The sequence below is a fragment of the Pygocentrus nattereri genome, chromosome 7 (assembly GCF_015220715.1).
Source record: "Pygocentrus nattereri isolate fPygNat1 chromosome 7, fPygNat1.pri, whole genome shotgun sequence".
Classification (NCBI taxonomy): Eukaryota; Metazoa; Chordata; class Actinopteri; order Characiformes; family Serrasalmidae; genus Pygocentrus; species Pygocentrus nattereri.
Genome location: NC_051217.1, coordinates 33,221,875 through 33,238,193, shown reverse-complemented (window position 1 = coordinate 33,238,193; position 16,319 = coordinate 33,221,875). Strand labels below are relative to the sequence as shown.

The window sequence follows — 16,319 nt, the reverse complement described above, 5'->3', positions numbered from 1 at the left end:
TCATTTCCATCTTCACATCATTTTCTCATTACATATAGCCATGCTGATCATGTTAACCCAATTTCCATCTTTTCTATTGCTGTGCAAACTCAACCAAACTTAGGCTATCAGTAGAGTTCTTATTGAAGAATGGCCAAGATGAAAGTGGGCTCCATAAAATGTATCACTATTCATTTGAGGCATTAGTGAATCTGATGTGTTATGTTGTGTGTTATTTCATTTCTATCGTCCACCTGTATAGACTGTGTAATCTGTATAATTACTTAAGAACCGTTCTTTATTTACACCTACTGTATTGTTTTAATAGCAAATGCTATTGGATTAGCATTGACATCCAAGTCCAATTAGAGGTCCAATTTATCATCCACAGAACAACTTGTTGAGCTATATATTACGCTGTAACCCAGTAAAACACACACTAATATATTGGGGCTGAAATTCTGCACAAATGTCCTTGGTGAATCATTAGGGCTTAGAAGAGTTTGTGTAAATCATTGGAATGGCTGAATAATGTAGGGAGGATACAATAGCTGTCATATTAAAACCTTGGAGCTCTTTTACATTGTGTGAACATTTCATGACACATTGACAGAAAATGGAAGTTTAAACAGTGATAGAAAAAGTGCTGAACAAAAATGTTAAAGTTCCTAAAAAATGTTCCTAAAAATGTTAAAGATTACCATTTACAGCAAACCCAATTAAACTACATAAAGACTTTTTCCAACCAGCACCAGTTGCCATAAAGCCTGCTTTTGTCCATTTTGACATCATTTCAGTAACACAAGGAAAGTCAAGAAATTAGCATTTATATATACCAATATAGGCTTATGTCAGTTGTCATGCAAGGCTTATGTAGGTGTGTAGGAAATTCCCTTCAGTAAAGTGTCACTGTTTTTATTGGAGTGGAAATGATTTTTGCAGCTTATAGCATCACTGCTTTCTTTCTATGTTGCATTCATTCTCTTGTTTCCGCAGAACTCTGGGAACCGTTTCGAAGAGCTACCGAACCCAGCTGACTATGTGAACTACCATCACCCAGGCAGCCAGGAACACTGTATTGAGATTCAGCCTCCCTCTGCCTACCCTCCTGTGACCTTCCTGCCCCAGAACCCGTACACCCAGCACCCCACCAACACGCCCATGTACACCTTCCAACCCAACGCTGCTCCCCCTGCTCCCCGCCCCCCTTATACCTTCCCCAAAGAGCAGTCAGTCTAAGGTGGTCCAGAACCTCCCTTCCTCGCCGTGGGCCCGCGACAGCTCTTCTGCCAAGCCCCACTTCCTTTTTCTTCCCTGGAAAGGAATAGCCATTCTGATTTCCACCTGAAGAGAATGATGCTTCCTGCCTCCTCACCGCATTTACGATGTGGGCGTTCTCCTGGAATGATGAAACAAGTGTCAGTAGTCTGTGGACCTGAAACCTTTGCGTGTTTGTGCACATGCATGTTTCACTGTGACTGTCGTTAGGACCCCCCATGTCTCGTGCCGTAGCCATAGATGCCACACTGCCACTTTTGTGCGTTTTGCCCTCACAACACTACACCTCACTCTCCCTGAAAAACAGGGCGTCGGCCTTCGCTCAGTCCAGAAATGCTCCCTTTCATTTCTTCTTGCATCTTTCGCTTTTGTTTTTGCCAGCCATGTACAAAATGTACTCCCCGTCCCACATTTTTTCTTTGCTTTTTTTTTTAGTGTACGTCTGTGATAGTGACTGACTCTTTTTGTATGTTACACATTGTTTTTCTTATGTTTTTGAAGATTATATTTGCTTGCTTCTTGTTGTACATGCATATGACTGATTATATGGTAGTGAAAGTAAATGAGATTTTCATTCATCACATTAATGTTGTCTAAAAGAATGGCATGGTCCATACCTGCATCATAAAAACAATCATACCGTTCATCAAAATATGGTCAAATTTGGCAAATGCCCATCTTTCATCAGGAAACATACATGAATAACACAATGCTGACATTCAAAATAAAGTGAATGTTTCCTTTGTCTTTTAGATTAGAACTTAAAGGGCTCTATTTCACACCTGCTCATGAGATGCTCATCTAAGGTGAAAATTTACTTTTGGTAACACAACATCATCATTGTATTTCATTCCGTTGTAGTTACCAAAGAAATAGAGCAATTAATACTTCGGTTTTTCATGCCGAATTTATTCAGTTTTAGTATAGAGAGCTGAGATCATTTCACCTCAGTCTACTTTTTTATCCAAATAGCTTTTTTTGTGAAGCTTCTCAAGTAATCACTGAATTCAAGATTCATCCTTTCAGCCATGAATGCTGTGTTATAATGAAAAAGAAGCTGCTAGTGGAATAGACGTCTATGACAATCGCTTATGTAGGCTGCCCTTGGAAAAAAAAGCACAATATGATTCAAGCATTGATTTTTAATTAAAAAATGTAATCCATCATACTTTAATCAGTTTCAGCTGAAATCTGACTCACAAAGCAGAATGTATTGCCTAGCCAGCTAAATTTAAGCTTAGTTTGCTCTAATCCTGCATTTTCCTGGATCCTTCTTTAGCAGGCTACATCACCATGGTAACATATGCTGCATGGCTAACCTGCTCCAGGGCTGGTTAAATTTGGAATTTTGGATCACAAACAGCTGTTGCATAAATAAGGGATAGGTTTCCAATGGAGTTGGACCCGTCTAGTCCCTTTTTTCGGGTCGCATTTGGTCTTTTTCATAACATTTGAGACATCAGTTGTATGACTGTTTATCAGAGTAAACAAATTATACTACATAGAAATTGAGAATATAAAGCCAATATTACTCATTTAAGCACTAACAGGGTAACAGTGGCCAAAGGATTTATATATATATATATATATATATATATATATATATACATACATATCACTGCTGTCGGAACAAAACCTCATAGCTCCAAAATGAAAACATTACAGGAGAAGGAAAAAACCTACTTTACTTTCAATGGAAATCAGTGGAACCAGACGTCTTTCCAAGTCATTTTGGGCTGTTTATTTGGGCCCATTCATCATGAAATTTACACACGATGTAAAGAGCAACAGGCATTTTCAAATTATGTAAAAAACTGAAAAACGTCAAAAATGCAGATAGGAGGTTTCGTTCCGACAACAGCGATGTATGTATGTATGTGTGTGTGTGTGTGTGTGTGTGTGTGTGTGTGTGTGTGTGTAAGACAATCAGAAGGTTGTGGGTTCAAATCCCAGTTCTAGTTGGCTGTTTCTGGTTTTGCTCTTGCCCCTATTCTGCTGGTGATGCTGGGCCGCTCCAGACTGAGCAAACTTAGGCAGCAAAAAAAGATTTCCCTTGGAGGACCAATAAAGGATAACCAAAAATATAGGCACTAACAATTTAATGAAATGCCACTTTTCTTTTTTTTAAAAAGACCCTAAAATGTTAGTTTTCTTGCACTTTTGAGTTGATATATTACAGTAGTGCCTCAACATGAACGCATTGCAAAGGGTGCGATGTGATGGACTGTCAAGGAGGATGTAGTGCAGCTTTACTGCAAACAAAGCTAATTACCCTTGCTGACATCATTCTTTCATGAAAGCATGCATTTGTTAGATTTTGTGATGCTTGAACTTGCTTTGTGAGACAGACCCATCTTATACTCTCTGCTGAATTTCAACAAGTCTACTTTGCCTACAAACAAACCACATTTTTCAAGGGCAACCCACACATTTCTTCTTTATTTTTTGAAGTTTAAGAATTATTAAACATTTTATATTGTTATAAAATGTTTCACATTTTACAAAAGACAGCCTGGTTTCCTAAAAATCACTGCAGTGTCAAGATCCACCTTAGAGGAGTGGAATCTTATCCTATGATGATGTTTATGCTGTGTCTGTTTTTTTGGAAATTAGGCCGACTGAAAAAAAGCAATGCATTGAATTTACTTGATTCATTTCCACCTGAATAAACACAACACCTGCTGCAAGTCAAACACAGAACTGTGTAGATGTAATGAATTATGTTCATGTAGATAAGACATACAGTCGTATGCAGATGCCTGAACTCCCTCAGTCAAATTATGTTTTGTTGATTTATATAGATGTTACCACATCCTTGGCGAACCTGGCAAACCTAAATATGGTATTTTTCTGCAAATTTTACTCACAGTTTTCATTTTTATTGTATGTTGTAACAAATTAGAGCATATTTTTTTCTTTTTTTTCTTCTGATATGTTACATTATGCAATTATGTTATAAGTGAAGTTTGGGGGAAGGTTCATGGCTGAAACCCCTCCTTCTTCCAGTCTAACACCCTATAAATTCACATCCTCAACAGTTCTTATGGTGAAGTGTTCGCAGTCCCCACCGCCACCCCATCTCCTCCCTGTCCCTCAGTCCTACATAAGTCCTACTACAGCTTTGAGGGGTTCTGTCTTTCTAGCTCCAGCTGCTCAGAACTCCAGCACAAGTTAACAGAGTTCTACCCCTCCCTCAATCAGTCTTCCTTCATACTACCACCACCATGTTAAAGGGATGATCTGAACTTACAAACAACAAATAAACAGTCAATGTGCATTGAAATGCTCTCTGTAGAAGATGCGTTACCTTATTTTTACCATCAACAAAACATGGAATTTGACCAGGTGTACCTAAACTTTTGCACACAACTGTATAGTATTTGAATCAAATGAATTCATTACATTGTTTCTCTCAGTGCAGTATAAGAAAGCAAATGTATTTTTTTAAAGATCGATCCTTATTACACTATAAACCTTCCTCTGAAAGATTATGTAGCAGTTTGTGTTCAAATCTGCACCAGAACTTGATTCAGCAACCACCAAAACGCCACCTCCACACTGTCTGATCTTCCAGATCATCTCAAACGACTCTTGTGACCGAGTGCAAAGATTGCATTGTGATGCCATGTCAGATGTACATTCTGAGAAAAAGAAAAAAAAAGATTAATCTTGTGTTTTGTGGAATCTTGTGGAAGAAAATAAAAGTTTAACTATAGAGATGTTGAAGGTCGTTTAAAATAATGTGAGTTTTGCAGTGGTTTTGGGCTAGGACTAAATCTGTGAGGCTATCTGCTGTTCAAACTCTGTTGTCTAGCATTAGTTTCTGTATGTGTGCTAGCGTAGCATTAGACTCACCTGTGGTTTCCAGGTCGCTTTGCTGGAGAGAAAAGTCCACCCATCTCTTTACCTGCCGTATCTAAAACACTGTAAACACCTGTCCCCATGTCACATGTATAACTATCGCTGCCTCCTGCTGAAAATATTATTATTATTATTATTATTATTATTATTATTATACACATCATCTGTCACAAGTTGCGTTTATTTCATCCTTTTGCTTCAATCAAGTCAAAATGTTAGATTACATATATTTTTTTCTAAAACATTAAGTTATTTTGACTGTTATACTTATTATTAATGCCATCCATATGTTTACCATACATTCCGTTTTATTTTATAAATGTAAATTGTAGCTTTTTTGTTACATTTTCTAACACATATGAGGTATATATATATATATATATATATATATATATATATATATATATATATATATATATATGTATATATCTTTGATCATGTCTGTAAAAGAAAGCTATCGTTTAAATTGTGTGAATCATGAGCTCTTAGTTATTGTGCGTGTCACTGCTAGGTTACTCTTCCATATGCAAGATCATTTTGACTTTGTCTTTTTTACATGGGGATTCTGTTTGGTGTAAATATTAACATTATGTACCGGATGTGTGAATGAAAGTCATGCAGTTGAACATTAAACCTCACAAAAAAAAACCTCTAACTTGCTATGCTTTGCTGTCATTATTTACAGTGTACTTGCAATATTTACCACTTTAGCTTCACTTACTTGCTTTATTTACACCATTTCTACTACAGAAACAAAGTAAATCAGATTGGTTTGATGTGAGGTACAGCACTGTAGAGACCTACAATGACTAAAGGTGATGTTTCTAAGGACATTGGATAAGGTAATTCATTTGCATGAGGAAGGGGGCTGTCAAAGGACCACTAAAACTATCACCATCAGATAAACAGTACTTACAGCTTTAGCCTTTGAGAGATCTTCCACTCTTGCTTCAGATCTGGAAAAAAAAAAAAAAACATCTTAACAATATAACTGGACTATTTGAAGAAAGACAATGTAAATATCCTATGCATTTAAGTGTCCTGTATTATTTTGGAGCAGGGTTTTTAAATCTGAGGGGGAACTATGGGTATGATATTAATTTTATGGTTCACAGAACATTAATTTTCTTCTACCGGTGGCAGGGTTCCATCTGCTGCTGTTGTGTTTCATTAAATCCATCACAATGTTCATTTATCTGCTATACCAATGCTTTCTCTGAAACACACAATTTAATACTACAGTATATTTATATTTAGAACTAAGATCATAATCAGGGTTAGACCAGGTCAGACTGAATACAGCGTGTCTTAATATTGCTGGATATAATGTGTTTAGGAAGGATCGAAATGAGGGTAGGGGTGGAGGATTGTTAATCTACGTTAAAGAGACAATTAAATGCAGCCTTATTGAATGGTCGCATGAAATGGATATAGAATGTATTGGGCTGAATGTTTCATTGTCTCCAGAAATGTCCTTCATTGTTATCTGCTTATATCGACCACCATCATCTAATAGCTTATTTTACGAACATCTTTATAGCATTCTTAAAGAATGCGATGAAAAGAAAGAGCTAATACTTATGGGTGATTTTAACATCAACTGGGAGAATAAACAGGATAGGAAAAGACTTAAGGAGATAACAGATAAATTCAGTCTTACGCAGCTTGTACAAGGACCAACAAGGGTAACTAAATGTTCTCAGACGCAAATTGACTTAATGTTTACAAATAGACAAGAGAGAATAACTAAATCTTCCAATTTGTTAACAGGTTTATCTGACCATAATTTTATATTAGTGGTAAGGAAATTAACCAAAAAACGTTTCAAAAACATTATTAAACCAAAACATTATTATCAGAAAATCCCAAAAAGTGAAATGCATAATCTTGAAAATGCCTTAAAACAAATTGACTGGCTTAATATTTTGTCCTGTAAAGACATTGATGACAATTGTGACATCTTCTTGTCAACCATCAATAAAGTGATGTCTTCTTTTACTAGGAAGGTACAGTCCAAACCTAGGCAAAGGGAGACTTTACCATGGCTTAATGATGCCCTCTTGCAACAAATGAAAGAGCGAGATTTTGCACTAAAAAGAACATTGAAAACGGGTCTAAATAATGACAGACTTATCTTTACATCTTTGAGAAATAAGGTAGTAAGGAATATAAGGAAGGCTAAAGCTGAGTTTTTTATTAAAATAATCGATAATGCAAGGGGAAATGGGAAGATGATTTGGCAGAATCTTAATAAATTAACTGGAAGGAATAATGATCAGAGAACAAAGGAATATGAACTCAAAGTAAATGGAACCTTAATTCAGGATCATGATATGATAGCAAATACTTTTAATAACTTTTTTATAAATTCAATTGAGCAGTTAACTCAGAGTTTTTCCTCTAAGACTATAATATCTACAATCATTGATGATGATATACCAATTTTTAGAATAATGGAAACAACAGAATCTGCAGTATTAAACATTATAAATTCGTTAAGAGACTCTAAAGCAAAGGATGTTTATGGTTTGGACACGACATTTTTAAAACTACACAAGGGTATCCTGGCTAGTCCAATTGCTAAATTGATTAATCACTCAATTAGGCAAGGAATTTTTCCAAGTGCATGGAAGTCGGCTGTCATAACACCCATTTTTAAGGCAGGTGATCGAACAGTTGTAGAAAATTATAGACCTATTAGTATTCTACCTGCGGTTTCCAAGGTGGCTGAGAAGTGGGTGGTACAGCAGTTGACAGCTCACCTGAATAAGAGTTACACTCCTCTACATTCAATGCAGTTTGGATTTCGTTCTAACCATTCAACCGAAACAGCTATTTGCTATTTTCTCGAAGGCGTAAAATCAAAACTAGACAAAGGTGGAGTAATAGGAGCAGTATTTTTGGATTTAAAACGAGCATTTGACACTGTAAATCACAAGGTACTCTTGTCTAAATTATCTTGTTTTAATTTCTCTATTGACTCTGTTAAATGGATGAACTCATATATATCAAACAGGAAGCAAAGGGTACGCATTGGTAAAACTCAGTCTACATATTTAAGCTGTAATACTGGTGTTCCACAAGGATCAGTGTTGGGCCCTATTTTATTTAGCTTATACATTAATGACCTGCCGTCGGTTTGCTCATCTGTAAATATACAGATGTATGCTGATGACACTGTTCTTTATGTGCATGCTAAAAACAAACAGCAAGCTGCAAGTGAGTTAACTGCAGCTATGGTCTTAATATCTGATTGGCTATCTAATTCATGTTTATATTTAAACATAAACAAAACTGTTTGCATGTTTTTTTCACAGAAATTGACAGAAATGATTCAAGCTGATGTGCTGGTTAGGGGAGAAAAGCTAAAGCTAGTATCTGATACCAAATATCTTGGAATCATTCTAGATTCAAACTTGTCATTTAAAAATCAAGTTAAAAAAGTGATAAATACTGTTAAATTGAATTTGGCAAATTTCAGGCACATAAGACCGTATCTAACAACAGAGGCAGCCAAACTTTTTATGCATGCTATGATTGTCTCCCATATAACGTACTGTTTCACAAGCTGGTCACAAACAAGTTTGTCAATTTTGAAACCTATTGAATCTCTTTATAAACAAGCACTAAAGATACTAGACAGGAAGCCTAATAGTTATCATCATTGTCATATAGTACAAAAGTATAACTTGCTCAGTTTTGATAGTTTTAAACATCTCTTGGATGCCTGTCTCATGTTTAAGATTTTATATGGGCTTGCTCCTCCACCATTGAGACAGTTTATAAAACAAAAAGATAGTAGGGGTAGTATGGTAACAAGAGCATTTACTAGAGGGGACTGTATTGTACAATATAGACGGAGTAAGTTTGGACAAACAGTCTTTTCCATTAGAGCCAGCCAGTACTGGAATAGTCTACCAACTGAGCTACGAACATGCACAAATTATCTGATTTTTAAATATAAATTGAAGACATGGTTGAAAGCTAACCAAATCTGTAATCACTGATAACTATGTATATTTTATGTGTTTGTATATGTGTATGTATGTGTATGTATGTATATATGTATATGGGGTGGTGTTTTGTAAACGTCATTGAGCTGTTGACACTGGCCGCCCAGAATAACCTGCCTAGGGACTACGGATGAAAATTAGCTTTTTAGCTAACTCTGGCACATTTACATTGATGTTGATTAATGTGCACTGTCCCTGTTAAATAAATAAATAAAAAAAAAAAAAAAAAAAAAAAATTACATCCAACAAAATATGCTGGCCTATTTAGCACATTGGCTAAAGTTGTCTTTAGTTACAGTTAGAACATCATAATCTCCCTCAGTGCTAGGAACAAAATACCCCAGCTTTCTAGTTTTGCAATATAATTTTAATCTAATGATTTAGCTTAGAATGAATAAGTTCAAGTTTAAACTGAATTGAACATCATAAAAAATACAATTTCTCACTTGTTGTTACTACAGTGTAGTAAACAGTTTTGGACACAGAAATTTCAGGGGTGCAGGAGCAGTGGTGCAATTGTCTAAGCCAGGGGTGCCCAGTCTTGTCTGCAAAGGGTCAGTGTAGCTACAGATTTTCATCTCCGCAAAGCAGGAGCATGGTACCACCATCATCCAGAGCTGCTCCCAAGAGGAGGAAAGATATATATATATATATATAAATATATATATATATATATATATATATATATATATATATATATATATATATATATATATATATATATATATATATATACTATAGCATAACATAAATCTTATAATAGTAAACCTGCAAAGTACACATTTTGGACAATTTGAGTGAAAAAGTTCTGTTAGATGGAAACTTCAACCAGAACAGGCAGTGGTGAGCAATGGTTTATTACTTCACAGGAAGCTGCAGGGGTTTACCCATCAGTCATTGCAGGTCTCTTGAAGATACACACTTAATTATGACGCTGCAGGATATTCCAAATGAAGGTATTTATCAACTGCCATTCCCTTAAACGCATTCCGTACTCCAGTGTGTAGGGAATATTACAGCACTGCTTAGGGACCCTGTGGAATGGACTGCAGCTTAAGATGGGATCTCATTATTATGAGGTAGCACATCATGATTGTAATTGTTATGGAAATTACTTAGTATGGTCCTCATTGTTATGATAACATATATATCGCTGCTGTCAGAACAAAACCTTGTATCTCCATTTTTGTCGTTTTTCAGTTTTTGACATAATTTGAAAATGCCTGATGTAGCAAAGGCTCCGGTGTTTCAATATTGGGTGCCTATCTCTCTAATGCTTGTGCGGCAGAGTCCTGAAAATACGTGGGCAGAGAGAGAGAGAGAGAGGACAAGAGAAAGAAGCGGGAGCTTGGACGCTGCGTATAACGCCTTATAATCCAGTCACACTCACCAGTGTTCCCCCTGCCTCCTCATGCAGTTCAGCTTATGATGTTCTGAGCATTGAGTTGGTGATGACAAGTAAGTTGCTGTTATATCGGCTGTCCATGTTCACTTCTTATGAGAGTTAAGTTTGAATTACATGATGAAAGAGGAGAAACAGGCAACATCGCTATAAAGTTCCTGTTTTTACTGACTACTTAGTAGTAGTGTTGGTTTCTTCAAGAGCTGTACTTGCCCTTTCTACGAGTTATCATGAGCTGTTCATGTTGCAAGAATGTTGCCATTCTGTGTGGAAAATGGCTGTCACACATGGACATTATAATGCAATACCCGAGGTCGCCAGACGGGCCGCCAGACCCTTAGGAGTGCTCATAATATGCTAGAGTGCTTATTTTCTAGAGAGAAATGTGTCGTATTTGCTACCCCAGGCCATTATTCCTGCTAGAACTGAATGTTATACTGTTTAATGCTTCTATTCCTTATTAAGTGATTACACTCATGCTCTGATTCAGCCGTTCTGAATACTTCTATTAATATGGAGTCTGATGTTATTCATTTGCTATTTCAGACTGTGGATAATGCTGAATGTCACGCTGTACTGACAAGTACTGTGGATCACAATACAGTTAGTAGAAGAATTTATGTCTGCTCATCTTCCTCCTGTGTCCTGACCGATGCACCATCTTGTTTACTGCAAACCCTTAAACAAGCTAGCCCTACCTACCTAGCTCTTCCCCAACAGTTGGTCCTTCAAGCCGAATGCAGTATTCAAGATGGAGTGTGATGAGGAGATGTACCCTGCTGTGAGGCCTAAATGGCAAACACCGACCTACCCAATTACACAACTTCAAATTGGACTATGGGGGACACAGTGAAAGAAACCAGACACAGAGAGGCCCACCTACTCTCACCACTGAGAGAGGGGTGTTGCCAGCATGGGAGGGTTTAGAATAAATTACACCCTTCTACATAGCCCACCCTCACCATGGTAGCCTTTATGGGGTGGCACCACACGAGATCCCTCAGCTTGCCTCAAGCCCCCTCCACGGAGAGATCTGGAAGGTAAACCCTTATCTGAGCCTGCCCCTTCATACCCTGTAAGCAGGGACCTTCGTGTCTGTGAGGAGATCAGGGCTATACAGGAGGAGAATACTAGGCTTCTTCAGTCATAACAGGCCCTTCAGGCCGGCATAAAGGAGCTTAATGAGGCATGAAGTGAAATTAAAGAGCTGAGTGCTGTGGCATGCTCGCTCCGAGCAGAAATGTGTCAATGTAATAATCCAGTCCCAGTTTATAGTAGCTATATAATCCAGTCCCAGTTTATAGTAGGCCCCACAAGTTCGTATTGCAGTCCCAGAGAGCTTCAGTGCTAAAGTAGAACCGAAGGAGGGGGAAGAGGTCTGGCCTGATTCTTCAGCATGGTCTGAACCTGATGAAACCCTGGATAAGGGCATGTGCAACCTCAAGCTTGATAAACAAGCATTAAGTGAGAGCCAAGTCTGCGCTCCCCCCCTGACGATTCAGTGCCACTGCCCTGGAGGCCCCCACCAGTGATATAACAGTTTTCCCTGCCTGGGCCCAGTTATCGCTCCTAGCAGACGAGCCTCACCTCACGCCCAGGTACCATCCTCTCAGCCACCCTTATGCCCAGCCTTAGTTCAAGCAGAAATAATGCACCCCACACCCGGCCCAACCAATCATCCCACAGCAGCAAACGGGGAGGAACCTGGCATGTGGCCCCCTAACCGTCCTATGCTTTCTCTTACATCTGAATCAGTGTATAGGGGTCCCCAACCTACTATTCCAAAGCTTATTCATTCTGACCGCAGTGAATTTACGAGACTCCACATAGTTCTAGGAAACCTGCTCCCACCTGACGCTAGGAGCTCTTCAAGTATCAGATACTTGTGGACTATTTAAAGCTGGATGAAGCTAGATTGATAGCTGATGCATACCTAAATTCACCAGCCCCCTACACTGATACTATGACTGCCCTACACGATATGTTCGGTCAGCCTCTGGCAAGTAGACACCATATCTCAGCGGCAGGATAGGGAGGTGACAAAGTCGAAGCAGGACCAGCAGACTGTGACAATGCTCGAAGCCAAGACTGTCCGCACTGAGGTAGATGGTATCCTGAGGTACGCTACACCACTGCTGCATCATGTGAACATGGCACTACTGCATGCTCCAAGGGAATCAGTCATGCCTATGCTGCATAGCTCTGAGAAGCATCTCCTGGGTAGAGGCCTATAAGAATGAGATGCCGAAGCTCATCAAGGCAGGTGCCGTGCGGGAGGTTACCCAGGAGACCACCCTTAAAGAGTAGTGGTACATACCCCATCATCTTGTCAGCCACAACGGGAAAGATCACTTTGTCTTCAATTGCTCTCACCAATACATTTACATTTACATTTACAGCATTTAGCAGATGCTCTTATCCAGAGCGACTTACAAGAAGTGCTTTGTCAATCTAGAGAAAGTATCTTTGCTAGTTACCAATAGCTTAGAGAAAAAGACAGACCTGAGCTCAGATACTGCTAGAAACAAATGTCACTGCAGACACCAAGAGAAAAAGAAACAGAGTTGAACGCAGAACTCTGTGCCATTCAATGCACTACAATAACAATAAGATACAATACAATAAACTACAATACACAGTGCAGTACAATAAAATAAGTGCAGCTTATAGTTCAATGCTCATTCAAGTGCTGTGTAAAAAGATGAGTCTTCAGTCTGCGTTTTGAAGACAGCAAGAGACTCTGCTGTTCGGACAGCCAGTGGGAGTTCATTCCACCACCTGGGTGCCAGTACAGAGAACATTCTCGACGCTCGTCTTCCGTGCACCTTGAAGGATGGTGGGTCAAGCCGAGCTGTACTCAAAGCTCGAAGGACTCGTGGTACAGTTCGAGATTTTACCATTGCCATCAAGTAGGTAGGGGCTGGTCCATTTTTGGCTTTGTAGGCCAGCGTTAGGGTTTTAAATCTGATGTGCGCAGCTACAGGAAGCCAGTGAAGGGAGCGCAGCAATGGGGTGACGTGGCTGAACTTGGGCAGATTGAAGACGAGTCGTGCTGCCAGGCCCGACCCTGAATCAGTACCTTCTGCCTGGTCCTACCATAGGTGCTTCCCTGGGAAGTCCTGGTGAGATTCTGTGAGTATCCTGTAGCAGTCATTGGAGACATGAAAGGGATGTTCCATCAGGTATGCCTCCTTACTGAGTACCGTCCCCTGTTAAGGTTCCTGAGGCGTGACCTGAAAGTAGATGAACCTCCAAGGACCTTTGAGTGGCAGGTCCTCCAACCTGCAGTCCTTGCTGTGCTACCTATGTGATACAGCATCATGTTGTCACCCACAGCCAGCCTGATGATACCCTGCAGTTCACAGTGGAGAACTGCTTTTATGTGGATAACTGCCAGCAGAGTGTGCGCACACCCGGTGAAGCTAAGCTCAGGGACCTTATAGCCTCTGCTGGCTTCGAGTTGCATCATCAGTGGGCCTGTAATGACCCTAGTGTCCTGAGCCACCTGCTGCAAGAAGCCAGATCTGAAAGTCTGGACCTGTGGCTGGCGCAAGATAAGTCCAACCCCCTGGAATCAACCCTTGGCCTCAGCTGGAATTGGGAAGCCGACTCCTTGGGTTACAAACACAGGACAGTGAGATATGAGGCAATCACCCTGAGGAACATTTATTGAGCCTTAGCTACTCAATATGATCCTTTAGGTTACCTACTACCTGTCTCTACTCAAGCGAAGTGTATCATCAGGCAGCTATGGGATAAGCAGAGAGCCTGGGATGACCCCAAACAACCTGCTGAGCTACTGCAGGCTTGGTCCACCTGGGAGGATGATCTCAGGTTCCTACCCTTTATTAACTTTCCCTGTGCTTATGTACCCATGGGCACTGATCTAGAAGGTGCCACTCATGAGTTGCAAATCTTTGCAGATGCCTCAGAGCAAGCCTATGGAGCTGTAGCCTACATGAGGACTGAGGACCGCGAAGGCCAGATACACCTGTCCTTCATCCTTGCTTGCTCACAAGTAGTGCCAAAATGTCGACACTGTATTCCATGCTTTGAGCTTTGTGCTGCTCTCATGGCAGCGCAGCTAGCCCATGTTCTGGAGAGAGAGCTCATCTTGAAGGTGGCCCGGACTGAGCTATGGTCAGACTCCACTACTGTGTTAACGTGGTTGCACTCCCAGTCCTGCCTATATAAGGTCTTTGTGGGAACCAGAGTAGTGGAGATACAGGAGCTAACAGAGAATTGCACCTGGCGCTACGTAGACTCCGCTAACAACCCTGCTGATGATTTAACTAGATGGAAGACCTTGGAAGCTAGCTAAAGTTGAACCGATGGTCACAGGGGCCTCCCTTCCTCCTCCAGAGGTCGGACACTTGGCCAGAGAGACCAAGCACTGAACCCTGTGAACCCAAAGCGGAGCTTCGGAAGGCTGCCTTCTGTGGAATAGTTGGAACCTCACCTGTATGACTCTGGCTGATAAGGTGTACACTACCTGGCAGGAGCTCTTGGATTCCACTGTCCAGGACCTCCAAGGACAAACCTTGTCCAGTTCTCTGACTGATGCTGGTTTAGATGCCTGGAGGGTTTGTACAGCTCAACATTACACCCTGTTGTCCTGGACGCTTCACACCAAATCACACGCCTGCTTACCCAGAAATATGACAGTGACCTGCATCATCCTGGTCCAGAGCGTGTTTTTGCAGAATTGCGGAGGATGTACTGGATTATTCGTGGATGGGAGGCGATTCATAAACACCAACAAGCTTATCCTGAATGCCAGCGCTGGAGAGCTCAGCCATCCATTCCTAAAATAGCTGATCTTCCTGCTACCCGTCTATGATTATACAAGCCATCCTTCTACTCCACTGGCATGGATTGCTTTGGGCCTATGCTTGTTAAGGTGGGCAGATGACATGAGAAATGCTAGGGAATTATCTTTAAGTGTCTGACCACCAGGGCAGTACACTTGGATATCCTCCAAAGTATGGATGCCGATGCTTACCTAATGGCCCTAAGGCGGTTCATCGCCAGGAGAGGAACCCCTGCGGAGTTGTGGTCATACCAAGGGACTAACTTTAAAGGAGGGGAACGTGAGCTCAGAGATGCCTTCGTCAGCATGGCACCAGCCTTGCAAAGGCAGCTTGCCCATCAGAGGATTAAGTTCCAGTATAACCCTCTGGCAGCTCCACACTTTGGTGGAGTGTAGGAGAGGGAAGTCCACTCTGTGAAATCAGTACTGCATGGGTGCCCAACCTTGAAGAAGTCCATGAAGAAGTCCTCCTAACAGTCCTTCTGGAAGTTGAGGCCATTCTCAACTCAAAACCCCTGGGCTACATATCTGTCAATATTGCAGATATTGACTCCATTACTCCAAGTGGCCTCCTTATGGGGCGGCCCGATGGTTTGCTTCCACAAGTGGTCTACCCAGAGACAGAGATCCTAAGCCGCAAGCGTTGGAGGCACTCACAGATTCTCGCTGACCAATTCTGGTGCAGATTCATCCAAGAATACCTTCCTTGTTTGCAGTCTAGACAGAAATGGCACTCTTCCCTCACTGAGCTCCAGAATCAGGCAATTGTCATGCTGATGGACCTGCAGTTACCTCGGGCCCTGTGGCTAATTGGGCATGTGGTCATGGTACACCACAACGATAATGCATACATCCGGTCAACAGATGTGAGCATTAAAGGACAGGTCTACACCCGGCCAGTGGCTCGGTTAGTAATGCTACCAGCTCTCCCATCTGAGGAAGATGATACCTCCTAGAGCTAAGGCTCCTCTTCTCT

General features: G+C 40.6%; 1 protein-coding gene across 1 annotated transcript in view; it reads left to right on the top strand.

The window, feature by feature from the left end:
• Positions 1–2,881, top strand: part of LOC119261546 (36.4 kDa proline-rich protein-like) — an 87,329-nt gene extending 84,448 nt beyond the window's left edge. Inside the window, exon 6 of the mRNA XM_037539885.1 lies at positions 976–2,881. Coding sequence (XP_037395782.1) covers positions 976–1,218 — 243 coding nt within the window. The 3' untranslated portion in view covers positions 1,219–2,881. The remainder of the gene's footprint in view (positions 1–975) is intronic.
• Positions 2,882–16,319: the final 13,438 nt, after the last annotated feature.